Source organism: Cupressus sempervirens, chromosome 1 (assembly GCF_028749045.1).
Source record: "Cupressus sempervirens isolate cs-2001-9-10 chromosome 1, ASM2874904v1, whole genome shotgun sequence".
NCBI lineage: Eukaryota > Viridiplantae > Streptophyta > Pinopsida > Cupressales > Cupressaceae > Cupressus > Cupressus sempervirens.
The window spans coordinates 29,145,543-29,163,060 of record NC_143118.1 but is presented as its reverse complement, the minus strand read 5'-3'; the positions used below and the strand labels follow the sequence as shown (position 1 = coordinate 29,163,060).

Sequence of the window (17,518 nt, the reverse complement as noted above, 5' to 3'; positions counted from 1 at the left end):
AGAGTGCATCAACCTTGATAATAACTGCAGAATGCAAGTTTAACATCCAGGGATGTCTAATTATGATAATAGAAAGAAACTCAAGTGGGAAACATTGCAATAACTGCAGAACCCAAGTTTAACATCCAGGGATGTCTGATTATGATAATAGAAAGAAACTCTAGTTGGAAACAATGTAAGAGAAAAGCATGAAAAGAAGCATGTTACTCTTTGAACGTAGAGAAAAGATGTGAATGCTCAGTGCTAGTACTGACTTGGAGGTGTCTTAGAAAACTGTCATCAACCCGAGAAGCAGTGCAGAAGCAAACAATTAACAAAAGCAGTGGATGGTTAAGAGTCGAATAGCTTGTTCATTAGCTAAAGCAAGAAATGTGCATTGAAACTGTCTTATCATATAAATGAAAGCCAGAGTTGAAATTATCCCAAATGGAGATCATAAGTCTTAATCCTCAAACCACAATATAGATTCCACATATTTGCTACTGCTTATAAACTACATATGAGAAATGATGGCAACAACGTCAGTTTTATACACCAAAAAATTAAATATAGAACTCTTTAACCAAACCAAAAAGATAGATCAAAAACTTGCATACACAATAAAAATCTGATTACTTACAGCCGATTGTAATAGAAGAGATCATTAATATCTCATAATGTTAATCCGATAAGAATGCCTTTATAAGTCAAATCACAACTGCTGTAAAACTAATTCTCTTGAAGAAAAAGATCATTAGTTTTACTGCTGCCAGCATATGGCTATCACTGATATTAACTTTATTGAATCTCTTAAAACAAAGGTAGTGATCACTGATATTATCGTATGCCTCACTAATGACTTTTCATAAGTAATCACTCCTGTACTCCAAAAATACTGGCATCTATATTAAATACAACCCAGTTTAAACTTGTACAAGATCATTAAACAAAAGACTGGTATGACCAAAGAATTGTCAAGCTGACTATTTGGGCCGTCGACGGTAGGGATATAATATATCATCCAGATTAGCTTTAATATAATTACCAACCCGGTACAGGTTTCGAGCCACTCCTCCAGCAACTAGGCCAGCATTGCGATAGAATCTGCAAGTACCCTTTTTCAGCCAACCAAGGCTAACAAATATTTCCATTTTATGTAAAGAATTTGTTTAGGCCAAGCAAGAAAAGAAGCTACAACTATTGGGAAAGCATTCAGCTGTGTACCTGCCGAGGAATTCATCACCAATTGTGTGTGGAGGGCGATGTGTTGAAGGTGGTCGAGGCAAGACAGGTGTGTCTACAAGAATCAATGCAAGAAAATCAAGTGAGCTTTTTATTCAAATCATTAAAAGATAAAGCAACTTTCTATTTTAAGTATGACAAGATGATGTGTTGGTTATACCATTCTTTCATTTGCTCTGACTCAGATAATTTATCTAAGTTAGGGAAAAAAAAAAAAAAATGGGTGGAAAGAATTAAAGCTATTAGAAACTTAATTCAATTTTGACTCCATAGTGATGGTAGACCAGGAAACTTTCAAAATAATACCGATTCTCACAGTACACGCAACAATTAATTAATAATTATTCTACTACTCCCTTCATTATAGGTCAGGACTAAAAAATCTGTCTGTGCAGTTAACGATGCACGCAATATGGACACCCAGAATCCATGCTAAAACATGTGCTGCATAATTCTAACTTAACATTTTTGGAAAACTGTTTCCTAAAATTCCTTACCACTCAAACATCTAGAAAAAAAATCACATCTACGAAATTGGCAAAAAAAGAGTGAAAAACTTTGTGCTCTTCCTAAACAATCAATTTTAATAATTTATGAAAATCAATGCCCCAGCGATACCATTGTTATCTTTATGATCACTATTCAATCATTAATTAGAGAACGAAACTACTGATGTTTTGCCCATAGTCTAAATGCACCAGCACAGAAACTCAAACACAGGTTTCTTAAGCTTGACAACCTGTGGGGCAGTCAGCTTCCCTTATCTTAGCACCCTATTTTTTCTTATAGAGAAAAGAGTTATGAATTAAACATAAATACAAAGAAAATAAGGTGATTTGTCAGATAGCCAATCGTTGACTTCCACATTAGGGAAGCACAAAATGTTTACCCTACCCCAGTGTACTCTGGGGATGCATCCCCCCCAATTCCCGAGCATTCCCGGTACAAAGACACACCTAGGACGTAAGGACGGTATTCTGGCGTTCAGATTCTGAACTTTCCAATGTGTCTGAGACAAGGAGTTTTGTGGGTACAATCCAATATTTTACAAACCTTGCTCAATCTTTTCTTCAACCATAGCCACACCTTTATATTTGGGGTTAACAAATTATCTATAAAATCATTTGGTAAGTTCAAGGGGAAGATTCCCATACACTGATTTTGATTAAAATAGTTTCTAGTGGCATTTTAATGTGGAAACCGATGCAAGTGAGTAGCCTTATTTTAATGTAGCTAAGCTTATTAGTTGTCATTCGTGGTATAGTTTTCAGCTAAGCACACATGATAAAAGTCATGTACCCAATCAACAATAAATTGAAGCATTATTTGATTAAGAAAAAACTCAATGCGTATGTTGATCACCAACCTCTTTGATGTACGTTAGCTAAATCTAAAGTGTAACAACCTAGGCATAATAATTGAATGGATTTCAACTTTATTAAATTGTTTCCAATTGGTTATTACTATTAGATATAAGTGGCACTCAAAAGACAACTGATTCGTTGTCTAAACCTTCTTTGATTCAGAATTGAGGGCACACTCAATTTGAACGTTTAGTGCAAAAGACTTCTGTTGAAGCTTATGAGAATAACGCAGATAATGGAAATCTGTTCCAGCATGTGCTATAAAACCAAATGGAGGAGACTGATCTTCGAAAAGAGTTATCTCTCTAAGTCAGAACTCACTACAAGTGGCGATTGTCATTTTAAAATAACAAATTGCAAACCCTTGATCAAAAATGGAATTAACATTATCAGATTTCCACAATCTATTTGTAATGCAAGTTCATTTCTGGATCCGTTTTTGTGTTTTTTAGCGTCAACATTTTGGATCACCAAATTTGAAATGAAAATTATAGCTTAAAATTAATTTTTCACTTTACATTCCAACTAAAATTGCACTAGTCCAGCTAAAAATTAAATTTCCTTCAAGTAGTTCAGCTGAAAAGTGCATCCATTTCAAAAAGTCCAGCTAAAAATAAGAATTCAGCTCACAAAAGATGAGACTCCAGCTGAAAATTATGTATCCATCACAAAAACCAGCAAACATGGAGAAGTCTGACTAAAGGGTTAGATTTCAGCTTTAAAATATAAAAAATCCAGTTGAAGTTCAAATTAGCACCCTAGGAATTAAGGGTTCCATGACAATCAAACTTTAAAATTAAACAAGGATAACTTGTGCAAGAGAAAATGTAAGTTTGAATAGAAAAAATAATACTTAACATGTTGCCCTATCAAGGAGAAGGAAAGTCCTAGGATGAGCGTATGGAAGTTTTATGGCTGCGAGAGAGTTATTTATTCAAACCTGAGATGATATGCCCAATGAGTTTTGCATAGTCTATCTTTTTGGTTCATGCTTCTACTATATGTGTTTGAGCTGTGACTTCTTCATATGATTAATTACATTCTATTTATCCTAGTGTTGTTGTGTCATGGCATATTAGTTTTCATATGGATCTTTATATGTTTGAGCTGCATCAGCATTGGTCCTCTAAATCTTATCTTCTTTATTGTCACTAGTGTATAGTAATGGTTGTCGCACGCGAACATTCTCATATGACATGCTGAAAACTTAGTATGTTTGATGTGTGACTCGGCTGCCACGTTCCTTACACAAGCCGTCAGTTATGGATGTCGAATGGTTCTTTCGTGGTCATTGTTATTATGCATTGAAGACATATTGTCTTTCTTGGAGGCCATTTTGGTCAGCTATTCTTGTATCTGTATGGAACCGGCGTTCATTATTGTTGCTGTGTGAACATTGGCTGGCTTCTTTATGTTATTCATAACTCCCAGCGGTTCGTATTCCTGGCGGTTTCTTCCTTTTGGAAGGTCATCGTGCTGAACGTGTGGTGATTGGAATCTCAGGACAGGCAAAAGTGATCATGGTTTTAGCAAGCTCTTTGGTGACAGATCTTTGTGCAGTTTGTTTGCTTCCAGTTTTGTCTGAAGATAGTGAAGACATATTTATGTTTTATAAAATTATAATGATAAATCAATGATCACTGTATGAATGCATGTTCTCGGAGGAAGTGTATGTGGGTACTCAGCTACATTTTGTATGTTCTCGGAGGAAGTGTATGTGGGTACTCAGCTACGTTTTGTATGTTCTCAGTGACACTTTCTGTATTATGTGCTTAATATAGTCTTTTGCAGAATATTATAGTGTACTCTGATATATTGTGATTGATTCTTAAGCTCAATAAGGGCTAGTGAGTGAGATTAAACAGATGATTTTATCAGACTTTATAATTGTCTCACAGCAGCTGTATATCTCGAGCATGAGATTGTGTACTGATTTTGAATAAGTTAGTCAAGTCTCTATTTTTGCAGGCTGGGATTTTCACCCTCAGGCAGAGAGTTTTCCCAGGATAAAGCCTTTGGTGTTGAGTGTTCTTGTCTTGCATTTTTTAGTATATTGCATGTTGTTTTATTTCTGGTTCAAAATTCAACAGAGCAACCATAAGAGAAGGATTAAAAATGCAAAACAAACACTTAATGGGGTTGGCCAATTTAACTAAATTGCAATTCCAAAATAGCACAAGATAATACAGGACAAGGACATCTTTTCAAATGCAATCCAAGACAAATGCAAGGTAAATTTGCAGACATAAAGGTGCAAAATAACAAAAATGAGACCCTGGTGAATCAAAATCAGATCCATGAAATTCTAATGAGATTACAGGCAGTATTGAGACACAATCAGATACAAACACGAGTCAGAGATAAAAGGCAAAGTTCAAGAGAAGATCTAAGGCAAATTAAGGCAGAAGTGAAGAACAAAATCAGATTGATGTGAACCCCCAATTCAAGCGAATTCCAGAACCTGAGGTGCAATCCAAGTCAGAATCAGACCTAAAGAACGAATTTTCAGAATTAAAACCTTGGAGGCAAAATCAAAACTAGAGCAAGGCAAATTTCCAGAATTATAGATTTGAAATCAAGTCAGAATTAAGGTGGGGGGGGGAAGGGGAGGATGTCCAGAATCTAGTGCAACTTCCACCTAGAAGGATGAATTACAACCAAAATCAAAGAAGGAATATTTCATCATAGAATTGAGCATTTCCAGATCCGAATCAAGAGTTTCAAGAGGTTCTCATTGTGGATGACAATATCAGATTGTTCCAAAATCCCATAATATCAATTCCAAAAGTCCTAAAGTCATGTTCAAGTTGTAGTTCCAAATTTTAAAATGTTAATCCGAAAGATGAGATTAGATTTTCAAATCCAATTTCACAAATTCCATAATCTGATCCACCAGATCCAAATTTCTGATTCCAATCCAAGATTGCTGATTTCCCACCGTAGATCCCTGCTGAAGAATCGTTTGTTATAAAAATATTTTATTTTCTTCAAACTCGCATTTCATTTTTATTCATAGTTTGATCCAAATGCTGTCTCTTTATTTTTAAGGCTTGTTGCAAGGATTGATGCATGTAGTGATGATCAAGTGAAGGAGAAACAGGGCTAGCAAGGAATTTGCAAATCAAGTAATAAAATAACGATGATCAAGGAAATGAACAAGGGAGGATTCAAGAAATGTTTGAGGGAGGACAAGATTCTCACTTTACAAAGGAATCCTAAACAATGAAGAGGGAAATACAAGGGACTTAACTACTACAATAAATTCAAGATCAAGGCATTACATGGAACTGGATAGCTCTTCAAATGGAAGGATGCTACGACTTTGGATCTCCCTTGCCGATCTGAAATCAACAAGAAGGTTTACAATTTCAAGTCATTAAGGAAGAAGATGACCAAGAAATCCATGGATGAAGAAGAACATTCATGAAGATGAAACAATTTGGGACTACGAGCCATCACAATCATTCACAAGAAATAGATAGCTTTAGAAAAGGACTTCTTTGTGGTGAAATTTACAAGATATGCAAGCTAAGGTGGCACCTACTCGTTTCCAACCAGTCAAGCGATACCAAGTCAACATGTCCAAGTTCATCAAACCTAACTCATCACACAATGAGATAAGTGGAAGGCATTTAATGCATAATTGCAATCAATTTTCTCATTGCTTCATTCTTAATGGATATGTACTTATTGACTTGTAACCACTCCAATTAAGGTGTCCTTTGAATTATCTTCGTTGTTAGTTTAGAATCAATTTGGGCCCTTGACTGTATTTGAAAGCCCTATATAAAGGCTTGCTCATTATATTTGTAGGGTAGATGAGACTTCTTGTGAAATTGTTGCTGAAAAACTACCAGAATAAATATTGAAGCTTGGTGGAGATTGTGTGGTTTTGGGACGTTAGAATAGTATACTGCTTCTCATTAGTTAAGATTTGTTTATATTAAGCTGAATAATTGAATGGAAGATATTTTTGTTGATTCAGGGTGAAACACTCATGTTCATGCCATTTGTAGTTTTCTGTTTGCAACCAGAGCACGGTTAGTTTGAACTCATTTTGAAAGCTTAATTTCAATTGTTTTATCCTCATTGATTCACATGTTTATGGCGTTACTATGTATAAGTGATCTGAAAATCATTTGCATATCCTTGGGGGATTGCATCATCTTTGTCTAGTTGTTTTCTCATGGCAAAGCAAAGTTTGGTTTGATTTCACTATGTCAGCAGTATTTTCTTACATTGTTAAAAGCAGATTAAATTCCTAAACTCGTCTCTTTTGCATTTTGATTCAAAAATATATTCTTTATCAGGATAAGTTCAAAACCTATTAAAAAATAATTTTTTATTTGAGGGAAAAAAAATTGATTGGGTTTGGGGACATTTACATAAGTCCCTTTGTGAGTTAACAACAAGATCACGTCATTTCACTAAGTCTATATCCAACATAAAGTAGCATGTTTGCAGTGCAAACCTTGGGATTACCCTATTTGATCACACAGTTAAACATTGTTTAGCATTTGAGGTTTCCTTTGTTCCAGAGAGGATAGAATACTTGGTATTTTACTCTAAATTGGCAAGTGTCACAAAACACCCATCAATAGGGCCTAGTGTAGCCCCCTCTTCAAAGAACTTCAAAGAAGCATTATCCTCGATGCTAATTAATTATGGAAGCTTTGGTATTAAATATTCATCTTCTCATGTGATGAGGTTGACAAGAACATATGCACTATATGATTGTCCCAATCTTAAACTTCTACATATGTGTCTAGAAAATTAACTCAATCTCCAAGGTGGGTCTTCCCTCAACATGCAATGTCCCCATTTTAGCTCACCTTGAGATTCAATCAGGATTAGCCTATGAGTGACCTTTGTAGGCTAATCAATTGATTAGAAGGTCTCATTCGTCATGCTAGAGAGTATATTCCTAGTCCAATGTTCAATGTTGCTTTAGGTTGTGCTCCATTGTGAGCTAGTTACTATTTTAGGTGTGTCATCAAGGTGTCCGGTTCTAGCAAGAAGCACTGGGATTTCATTTGGATCTTCAATAAGATTATAAGTTTTTCACATGGTTATAATCATATAAATTTACTTAATTAATGATTATAGTTAACTTAGTTAAGCTTATAATTAAGTTCTTTCTAGTGCATTTAATATTATTTCAATTGGTAGACTTTGACACCAATGCAAAAGTGGTGGCTTATAGTTTTATGATTTATTATATAGGTTAACCTAATTAACAAATTAAGGGTGGCTTAATTCATATTAAGACCAAGTCTTTTGAAAGACCCTTTTTTTAATTTTTGGTGGCATGCCTAAGGTCATTATAATTAAATATTATAATTCATTTGCTCAAATATTTCTAAGCCATGAATGATTTTGAAACAGGTGAGGTTAAAGATTAAGCTGGATAACAAAAGCAACTATGTATTTTTTAAATTCATTTGGATGAATTAAGCCACCCTTAATTTGGATGAATTATTTAAGCAAGAAGGAAATCAATCCAGCATTCATTCTGCATGCTTGATTGTTGTGCAATTGGTGTTTGGGGTTTCTGCATTAAAAACACTGAGAATTGCGATTTCTTTGGTGATTGGTGGCACTCAGAACTGTTGTAACATTCCAGCTATTTGTGCACATAGAGTTCCAAGCAGATATCAACATTGGGCTTATTGATAGCAGATTTGACTTAATTCTCAGAGACGGTGTGAGTTTTGACCTCATTGGAATGCAGCAATTTTTCCTTCGTGAGCTGCGTTAATGGTATGGACTGTTGTGTCTAATTTGAAGGCCATTAATAATCCATGGCTGCAATTATGATTTTTGAGCTGCGAATGCAAGAAAAAGGCGTTTTTTTGCTTCCATGTGCCAGCAATATCAGTTATGGGTTTCTCAATGAAGGCATTAGCAGCCACCTACAGCGGCGATATTTATAATTTATATTTACGTGCCTTAGCATAGCACTTGTGTCCTCAATAAGTTTCTAGGTGCATTGCAACTTGATGTTTGTTATTATTTGTTTCTACATTGTAAATACTAAATATTTCAAGTCATAAGTTGAAGGTGTTATTTGCTTAACTAGTTGTCCAATTCTCAAGCTTGTTCCCTTACATTTCTCTTATTTTCTATGTTCCCCCAAGTTTCCAGGACGGTAAACATTTTGCTGATTTTGGGGAGGGGAGAGGGGACAGCAAACAGGGGAAGCTATATATAAATATAGGGAAATTTTAAAAAATACACTGAAATTTGCAAATATTCATGTCATTCATATGACACTAAGCACAAAGCACGTCATTTAAACATCATAGAATCTTAACATACACTATTTGAATGTCATCCAGGAAATAATAACCAATTCAGTACTCAATTGTCAATATGCATATCAATATGTGAACAAAAATATAAGTTTAGCAGTGAACAGCATAAATACAGCCTTGTCATATCTAGCTTTAGCTTCTTCTGCTAGAGCTTGTTGCAGATAAAATAGACTTCTGAAATTGATGTGATTTCAAAGTAGAAACCAAAGAAGCATTGGTAAAAAGAGAATAAGAATATAATTGACTCAGCAGGGAGAGACTCACACAATAAACTTACAATATTAAGCAACAAAATGAAGCTAAGTTGCCGGTTCGTGGTTCGGTTCCGGGTTCGGGTTCGAGAACCGGTTCCCTGGTTCGACGAAATTTTGGAAAGGGGTTTGGGTTCGTTTGGGTTCGTTAGTACAAAAACATGTAAAAATTATAAATATATATATATATATATACACATTTTTATGAAGCATGAGTTAAAATTAGAATGTAGCATAGTACCATAAACACATTTAAAACTTTAAAACAGCATAAACAATAACATATCAATGTATCATGGTGAGCATACCATCATATAGTAACATAATTCAATCAACTTCAACATCAAAGATGAAAGATTCAAAACATTTAAAATATCAAGTTCAAGTGTCATTGTTTCACGTTCAATGTTTAACAGTAACTAATAGAATGAAAATCTATTAAAATTCTGAATTTCTAGTTATAAGTTCTTCATTCTTCATCTTCATCTTCTTCATATTCATCTTCTTCTTCTTCATCTTCTTCTTCATCTCCTCCTTCTTCGCCTACGCTATTACTTGCACCAAGGCCAATGGGATCAGCAGCAGAATCAACAATGGTATTGGCATCAAAGTTATCAAAATCATCAATTGTAAGCACAGCAGTGGAAGCATCCAAGTCCGCAATCTCTGCATCTACATCCCACTTCTTTGTCTCCCCTTCTTTGTATTCTTGACTCTTGTGCGAAAGAAGGCACAAGTTGTTATGCAAAAATACCAGGTTCTCGGCTTTTTTTGATTGCAACCTATTGCGCTTCACCGAGTGGATGAAAGAATAGGTGCTCCAATTTCTTTTTGATACAGAAGAACTAGCAACCTATAAAGACAACATAGGGTAGGCAATTAAAAAGGAATTAATTCAATCTTATTAAAAAATTCTTTTGAAGATAAAGTGAGCTAATTTAAAAAAAAATAAAACTTACTTGTGATATAACTTTGATTGCAAGGGGCTGCAATGTTCGGAATTTTTGGCCATGGAGGTACTACCAACCATGAGCATGCTTCTTGAACCGATGACGAAGAGCATCATTACTTAGACCTGTAGCATTGACAAATGCTATGAACTCATCCATGATTACATCTCTTATATCATCATCAGGAAATATTCTTCTAAATGTTGCCTAGTACCCGTCAGACACTTCCATATCTCTGTATGGTGGCAACCTTCCTCGTAGATCACAATATTGTGAGCTATAGTATTTGGGGGTCAAGGCATAGGCAAGCAAATGTAATGGAGTGGTCATTTTGTTCCATCTTTCATCAATAATTTTTTGCACTTGTTTGAAAAAGGTCTCTTGCGGATCTTGCTCCTGCTCATTTATAACTTGCCTGATCTTCTCAATCATTGAGTCTATGCCATCATAGATCTCTCCAAGGCAAGGCCTATCCATGTCAGTGTACCTAAGCATGCTCATAATGGGCTCAGTGATCTTAAGGAGATATTCCACACGTTCCCACCATGAGTCAGCCAATAGCCTATCCTTTATTTTGTTTGCCCTTTCAGTGTTCTTTTGCTTCCACACACCCCAATTGTTGCTGATTACCATACCTTGAAGTGCCTCTTTCACTTGCACAAGTCGTCTTAAGACAATTATATGTGATGCAAAACGGGTCTCAGCAACCTGTGACATAAATTAGAGCAAAAAACAACTATTAGATACATATTTTAGAAAACTAAGAAAAGTATACACATTGGCAATTGCACAAGTAAAATATGAAAAATCAGAAATTGTCAAATATTAAAAATTAAATTACTAATTTGAGTTCAAGTTCATTTACCTTCAATAGCTCCAATTTTGAGTAGTTCCTGAAAAGAGATTGAGTCATGTGGTGGTTTGTGACAAACATTTGTATGTCCTCAGCCTCTTCATACACTGTTTTGATCCACTCAATTTGGTTCCCAATCTTTTGTAGCATAAGATTGAGTGAATGGACTGCACAAGGTGTCCAAAAGATATATGGATATCGTGATTCAACCAACAAACCTACTGCTCTACAATTCTTTGCATTGTCCGTTATGCCTTGGACAACGTTTCTTGCACCCACTTGTTCAATGGCCTCAATTAAGATATCAGCAATAAATGGCCCATCTTTTACTTTGCCCTCACAATCCACCGCTTTCAGAAACATTGCCCCTTTAGGGAACACCGCAAGGACATTGATCAAGGGACGGTTCCTAGAATCCTTCCAGCCATCTGAAACAATTGTCACCCCTATCTCAACCCATGAGTCCCTTATGGACTTCAATTGATTTTCAACCCATTGGACCTCATCATCCAACAAGGTGGTGCGCACTTTCTCATAACCGGGGCCACAATACCCTTTTGGAGCTTCATTGGCACCCCTCAACATGTCCTTCCAAAATGGAGAGCGGACAACATTAAAAGACAACCCATTTGCATAGAGGCATCTTCCCACCTTAATGTCAGCAATATCCCGGGCCTTGTTTTGAAAAGAAGTTTCTATTGGCCCCTTTTCTTTTGTGTACAATGGGGACAGATTCAGTGTCAGTGTCCATTGTAGTATTGAAGAAGGGATGGTCTTGTACAATAACATCTGAGGGGGGTTGCATTCCCTTAGCTTTTTTACTTTTATTGCTACTACTACCGAGTTCTATTGCCCTGTGTCCTTCTCTCTCTTCTGCTGCCTCATGCTCTTCAATATATTTTAACACGGTGTGATTTGGTATAGGGACACCATTTTTGCCAGGGCATTTCTTGACTCCTCTTCCAGTATAACCACATAGATGGCCTACCACACGATAATAAGAACTATTTCTTTCTACATCACATCCTCGACATCTCCAACGGAATGCACCACCTCCTAGAATGGGTTTTATAATGTCTACATACTTCCATAGAGGAGAATCAGAGTTGGTTTCCATTCTTTGTTCGGTGTTGCCTATTGATGAAGAGGTAGATGACATTACTTTCGAACCTTTCCCTATGGCAATAAATTACTAATTAGATATATGTTCATAAACTATATGCAAGAAAATGACGAATTTTGAAATAATGGAAAAGATTCAAGAACTTAGAACATATGAAGATTGAAAGAGAAATGAAAAAAAAATGGAAAAACTATAACAAAACAATAGTAAATGTAATAAGATCTTACCTCTTGGTCCTTTTCCAGCCATTGCAAGTTTGCAAATGTGTATAAATGATGCACAAACACTTCAAGAACACCAACAAGTCAATCTTCAAACTCCTCCTTGCACAACCGGATGCTTGCTCAAAAACTTATGTGCTCTCCTTCAAGGCAAAACAACCTATTTAGAAACAACAAATGACTATGAGAGAGCAAAAAACCAATTCATAACACCTTTTTAGGGTACGTGGACCCCAAAAATTATTTTAAAATGCAAATAAATCACTTTATTTCCGCGTCTGTGGGCACGTTCTTGGCTGGGTTTGAACCTGGTTCGATTTTCCCAGCCTGGTCCGCCCGGGTTCGAACCAGGATTCGAAAATCGAACCCTGGTCGAACCTTGGTCGAACCGGACCAGAATCTCGAACCAGTTCGAGGTCCGGAGGGGGGGGAGGGGTACCCGTGTAACTTAGAAATGAAGTTGTTACAAGAAGATAAAATGATGGTAACACCTATAACAACTGATAATTATTAATTTTCAATTGAACCTACAACACTTTTGCACACTGGATTTGGTTGGACCTTATACAGAAAGCTACTTATATTTTTTATTTTTTATTTGGACATACAACATATTTGCACCCTGAAATTGGTAGGAACTTTTAAGCCTTAATGTCAACCAGATGTAAATGTAATAGAGCATATACAAAATGAATCTTATTAGTACTAACAAACAACTTGGAAAGGGAAAGCAAAGCTATTGCAACATTCAATCATCATCTTTCCGAAGACTCATATTACAATAGAATTAGATGCCAAGGCCTGGATAAACTATTCTGCCAAACCTACTCCAGACTCCCCCTAAATCAGAGAATAGCGTCAAATTGAAAGATGTTAAATAAATCTGCCTAAAATGTAGGAATGGAAAAGGATTAGGAAACTGGTGATGAGAAACCATGACCATGACCACTTACAAAGAAGTTAAAAAATAACAATGATGGTGACTGAAAAGAACAGTTTGAAAATTGTGTTAACTAGCAAGTGATTTGAATTTTTTTTTTTTGACTTGCAAAACATTGGGGACGGATGTCATCGGTAGAAATTGTGTATCAGCCGACGGGTCCCTTCGGAAAGGTTTTTGTTATGTAGCGACATGTTGTATGTGGCCGACGGACTCCTTCGAGAAAGTTCTTCGGAAAGTATTTATAACCCCTTCGGGAAACATTGTATTCATCTTATCATCAAATCATTGAAGCATAATGTACTGTTTGGCATATGTGAATAATAATAAGAAGAGTTCTGTTGTTCCTGTTCGTGTTCATTCTCTGTGTGCATTTCTTAATTAACGTATGTGATAAACATTTGGCATCGTTGCCCGATGGACCTGGTACCCAGGCAGGCGGATATGAATTAAATGTCGAATCAGTTGAACAAAGATAAGAATAAGCTGAAGAAAAAAGATGACATACGCGTTGCGCAGAAAAATTTAATTTTGGCTCAGCAGACAAAGTGTCGAAGGAGATTCCAGAAGATTATGGACGGACACAAAAGCACTGAAAAATTGTTGGAAGAGACTCGACAGCGGCTCGATTTGGTGGAAGAAGCAAGGGAGGAGTTTCTGAACCTGCATACGCCACGGGAAGAGAATCCTGACGGAAGGAGATCGACTCGCACGGCTCTAAGTGCCGAAGGAGCACGAGCGTGGAGTGACCACTTCGTCCGAGATATACTTCCGAAACGAACAACTTCGGTTGACGAACCCTCTTCTTCACCAAACAGCGCGGAAGTCGAAAACAACACGGGTGTTGAAAACAGCGCGAGTGTTGCAAACAGTGCGGGTGTTGAAAACAGCGCGAAAGTCGAAAACAGCGCGGGTGTTGAAAACAGCGCGGAAGCCGAAAACAACGCGGGTGTGCAGAACAGCGTGGGTGTCCAGAACAGCACGAGTGTGCAGAACAGCACGGGTGTTCAAAACAGTGCGAGAGCTCAGAACAGCGCGGGTGCTCAAAACAGTGCGAGAATGCAAAACAGCGCAAGTACACAACAAAACCCCCAACATACAGTGATAATGGGAGGTCCAAAAGAAAAGTTGCCTAAATTTGATGGTGATGAAGCAACTGATCCCATTCGACATTGTAAAACATGTGAAACGATCTGGACGGCAAATGGCATAACAAATACAAAAGAATGGATCCGACAATTTCCTACTACCCTACGGGGTGTTGCAATTGATTGGTTTACTGATACTGATCCACAAAAGTTAAACAGTTGGGATAACATTAAGGAGTTCATCGCAAAATTTCAACTCCTGCGCGACGATAATGAAATTGTAGCGGAGATATTCAATACCAAACAAAAGAAGAATGAAACAGTACGGGTCTTCGTCAGGAGGTTGAAGGACTTAATCAGTAAAATGGAGAATAAGCCGGCAGATGGGCTCCAGAAAAGATGGTTCATTGAAGGCCTTCACCCGAAGCTGCGGAAAAAGATGAAGATCGTGCCACCATCGACATATACTGAAGCATACAATCGGGCATTGAACCTCGAAAGTGAACAGAAGACAAAGAAGAAGAAGAAGACCAACTCATTCGATTCAGATGACGACGAGCCTTCGAGAGAAGATAGCAACGACGATGAAGGCAGCAGGAAGAAAGTTCGTGCTTTTCAGAAGGACATGCTTCGGATGATGAGAGAGTTCAAAAACATGAACAAGGAGACTAAGGGCAACGACCTATGATGCACGGAGTGCAAGAAAGAAGGCCATACGAAGGGATCATGCTCGAAAGATCAATTTTGTGAGATTTGCCAGATTATGGGACACCCGGTAAAGGAATGCCCTTTCAACTTGAAAACAAGAACACCGCAGCAAGTGTTCCTAACACTCGAGGCATCCCCGTCAAGAGGGAACGGGAACACCAGTACGGAAGGTGCCACATCGGGCGGATACAGAAACAAATGGCACGGTCAAAATAACAACAATAGCAGCAACAACAATACAGGCGGAAGGAGTCGAATTCAGTATGATGCGAATGGTCGACCAATTGTTCAATGCCGCGCATGCAATCTGTGGGGTCACTTCGCCCAAGAGTGTACAACGGCGAACACACCAAAGTTGTTATGCAGATGGTGTGGACCTGGTGATCATGAAGATGCTAGGTGTCCGAAGTCGGGAGTAAACTTGATCACCGTCAAGACGGACGAAAAAGAGGTTTTGGCCATCACACGGCAGCAAGCGAAAGTGTACCCCGACCCGGCAGAAGAAAAGAAGAGACTGGAGGAAGCACGGGTAGAGATCCAGAAAGCAACACAGGCGGAAACGGCACACCTGAAGGACACGCTGAGTACTTCCGTACGGAACTGCGCAGAACAGAACATTGTACGGCAAATTTTGCAAGCCGAGATACTCGTCAGGATAAGTGATCAGTTGCTCACTATGCCTCAGCTCCGATCGGCACTCACAAACATTGTTCCCGCTACTCAACTACCAGGAGAACATGGAAGGAAGCAGGAAAGTGGAGCAAGTACAGTGGACAAAAAGGAGAAGGAAAGTAGCGCAAGTGCAGAAGATCCGATGTTGTTAGCCCTCTCATCCGGACGCCATCCGGCAGTCGTCGAAATGGGAATTCTCGGGACTGTATTGACGGAAACAATTGTGGACAGAGGGTCCGGTGTCAATGTGTTGCTTGAAGACACTTGGAAAAAGTTGGGACAGCCGACATTATGGCCGCCTACATTTGAGTTGCTAACGGCCGATCAACATGGAATCAAGCCATTGGGAGTCCTGACAGCACAACCAGTGATGATTGGAACACAACCATTCTTGTTGGATTTCATCATGATCCCACTGAAGCGGAGAGAATATGATGCTATTCTAGGCCGGGGGTGGCTGATACAAGCCAAGGCGAAGCACGATTGGAAGAAAAATACTTTATCACTTGAAAGCAAAGGCCGGAAGTATGTCATCGATCTACACACTCAGATGGTTGGAGAAGAAGCTCTATCATCGGATTCTGAAGGAAAAGACGATGAGAGGAGGCAGAGTATGGAACCCAATCAAGAGAGAGTCCTACGATTGGAAGGAGATGACGATCTGGATTCAGTAAATGGTCTTTACCACTGGCAGATAGAGGATTATGAGCTCTTTCCAAGTTGTAATATGCTAAGGATCGACGAAGGTAAAAAAGAAGGAAATGAATGTCCGAAGGAACGCAAGGAAGCCGAAGGAGGAAATGAATGTCTGAAGGAACACAGAGAAGCCGACATAGGAAATGAATGTCCGAAGGAACATGGAGAAGCCGAAGGAGGAAATGAATGTTCGAAGCAACACACAGAAGCCGAAGAAGGAAACGCGGGTATGACTAAAGCTAAAGGAAAGAACATGCAGTACGAACCCAAAAGAAGGAAAGATTCTACTATACGACTGCGTAGGAAGAAATTATTATGTCAAACCACAGATATAGCAGAAAGGTACTGGCAGCAAGGAAGACACATGATACGGTCTGGATAGGCAACAAAGAGGAAGGGTTCAATAAAAGTTGTAGCAATACAGAGTGAATGTGTTATTGACGGACAGAAGGGGCGGTTGACGGAGTCCATGGTAGCGAGCTTCGGGAACAAACTGGGCGATATGGAGATAACACAGAACAGGCGTAGCAGGTTTCAACTCAGACAGTGGGTGTTGAAGTACGACAACCGGAATGAGATCAAACCAGGCAAGTTCAAAGTTAAGTGGGTCGGGCCATATCAGATCCAGGAAGTAGGGGGCAATGGAGCAATAAAATTATGGACTTTGGATGGACAGGAAGTGCCTCAGGCAGTGAATGGCTCGAAGCTGAAGGTATACCACGGCCGAAAGACTTCTGTGTCAGAAAATGACCTTCGGGCGACCCCTTCGTCATTGCAGACCGACGATGCTGACGATCGAAGGGAAAACTAACTCTGCTATTAAAATATATTTTTAAAAAATTAAAAATTTAAAATAATATTATTAAAAAAAAAAAAAATTTAAAAACAAAGAGAAAGTACTGTACGGATTTTTAGTCTACTCACCGTACGGTTTTCACTTGATTTTTGAGTTGTACGGCTTTTGAAATCTTCAGATTATGTGCGGTTTTTAAGTTGGGAGCTGGAGTACGGTTTTAAATTAAACTCTGAAGCGTCGTACAGATTTTAACCTGCTCATCGTACAAAGTTTGGAGGAAGAGTACAGTTTTGCAGATTAAAAAGTCTGAGATGTACGGTT

General features: G+C 38.1%; 1 protein-coding gene across 2 annotated transcripts in view; it reads right to left on the bottom strand.

The window, feature by feature from the left end:
• Positions 1–576: 576 nt before the first annotated feature.
• LOC149576008 (altered inheritance of mitochondria protein) overlaps positions 577–17,518 on the bottom strand; it is a 73,410-nt gene continuing 56,468 nt past the window's right edge. For both annotated transcript variants that reach the window (XM_089816126.1, XM_089816127.1), the window contains exons 4-5: positions 1,204–1,276; positions 577–1,083 (exon numbers count right to left, since the gene is read on the bottom strand). In XM_089816126.1, coding sequence (XP_089672252.1) covers positions 963–1,083; positions 1,204–1,276 — 194 coding nt within the window. In that variant the 3' untranslated portion in view covers positions 577–962. The remainder of the gene's footprint in view (positions 1,084–1,203; positions 1,277–17,518) is intronic.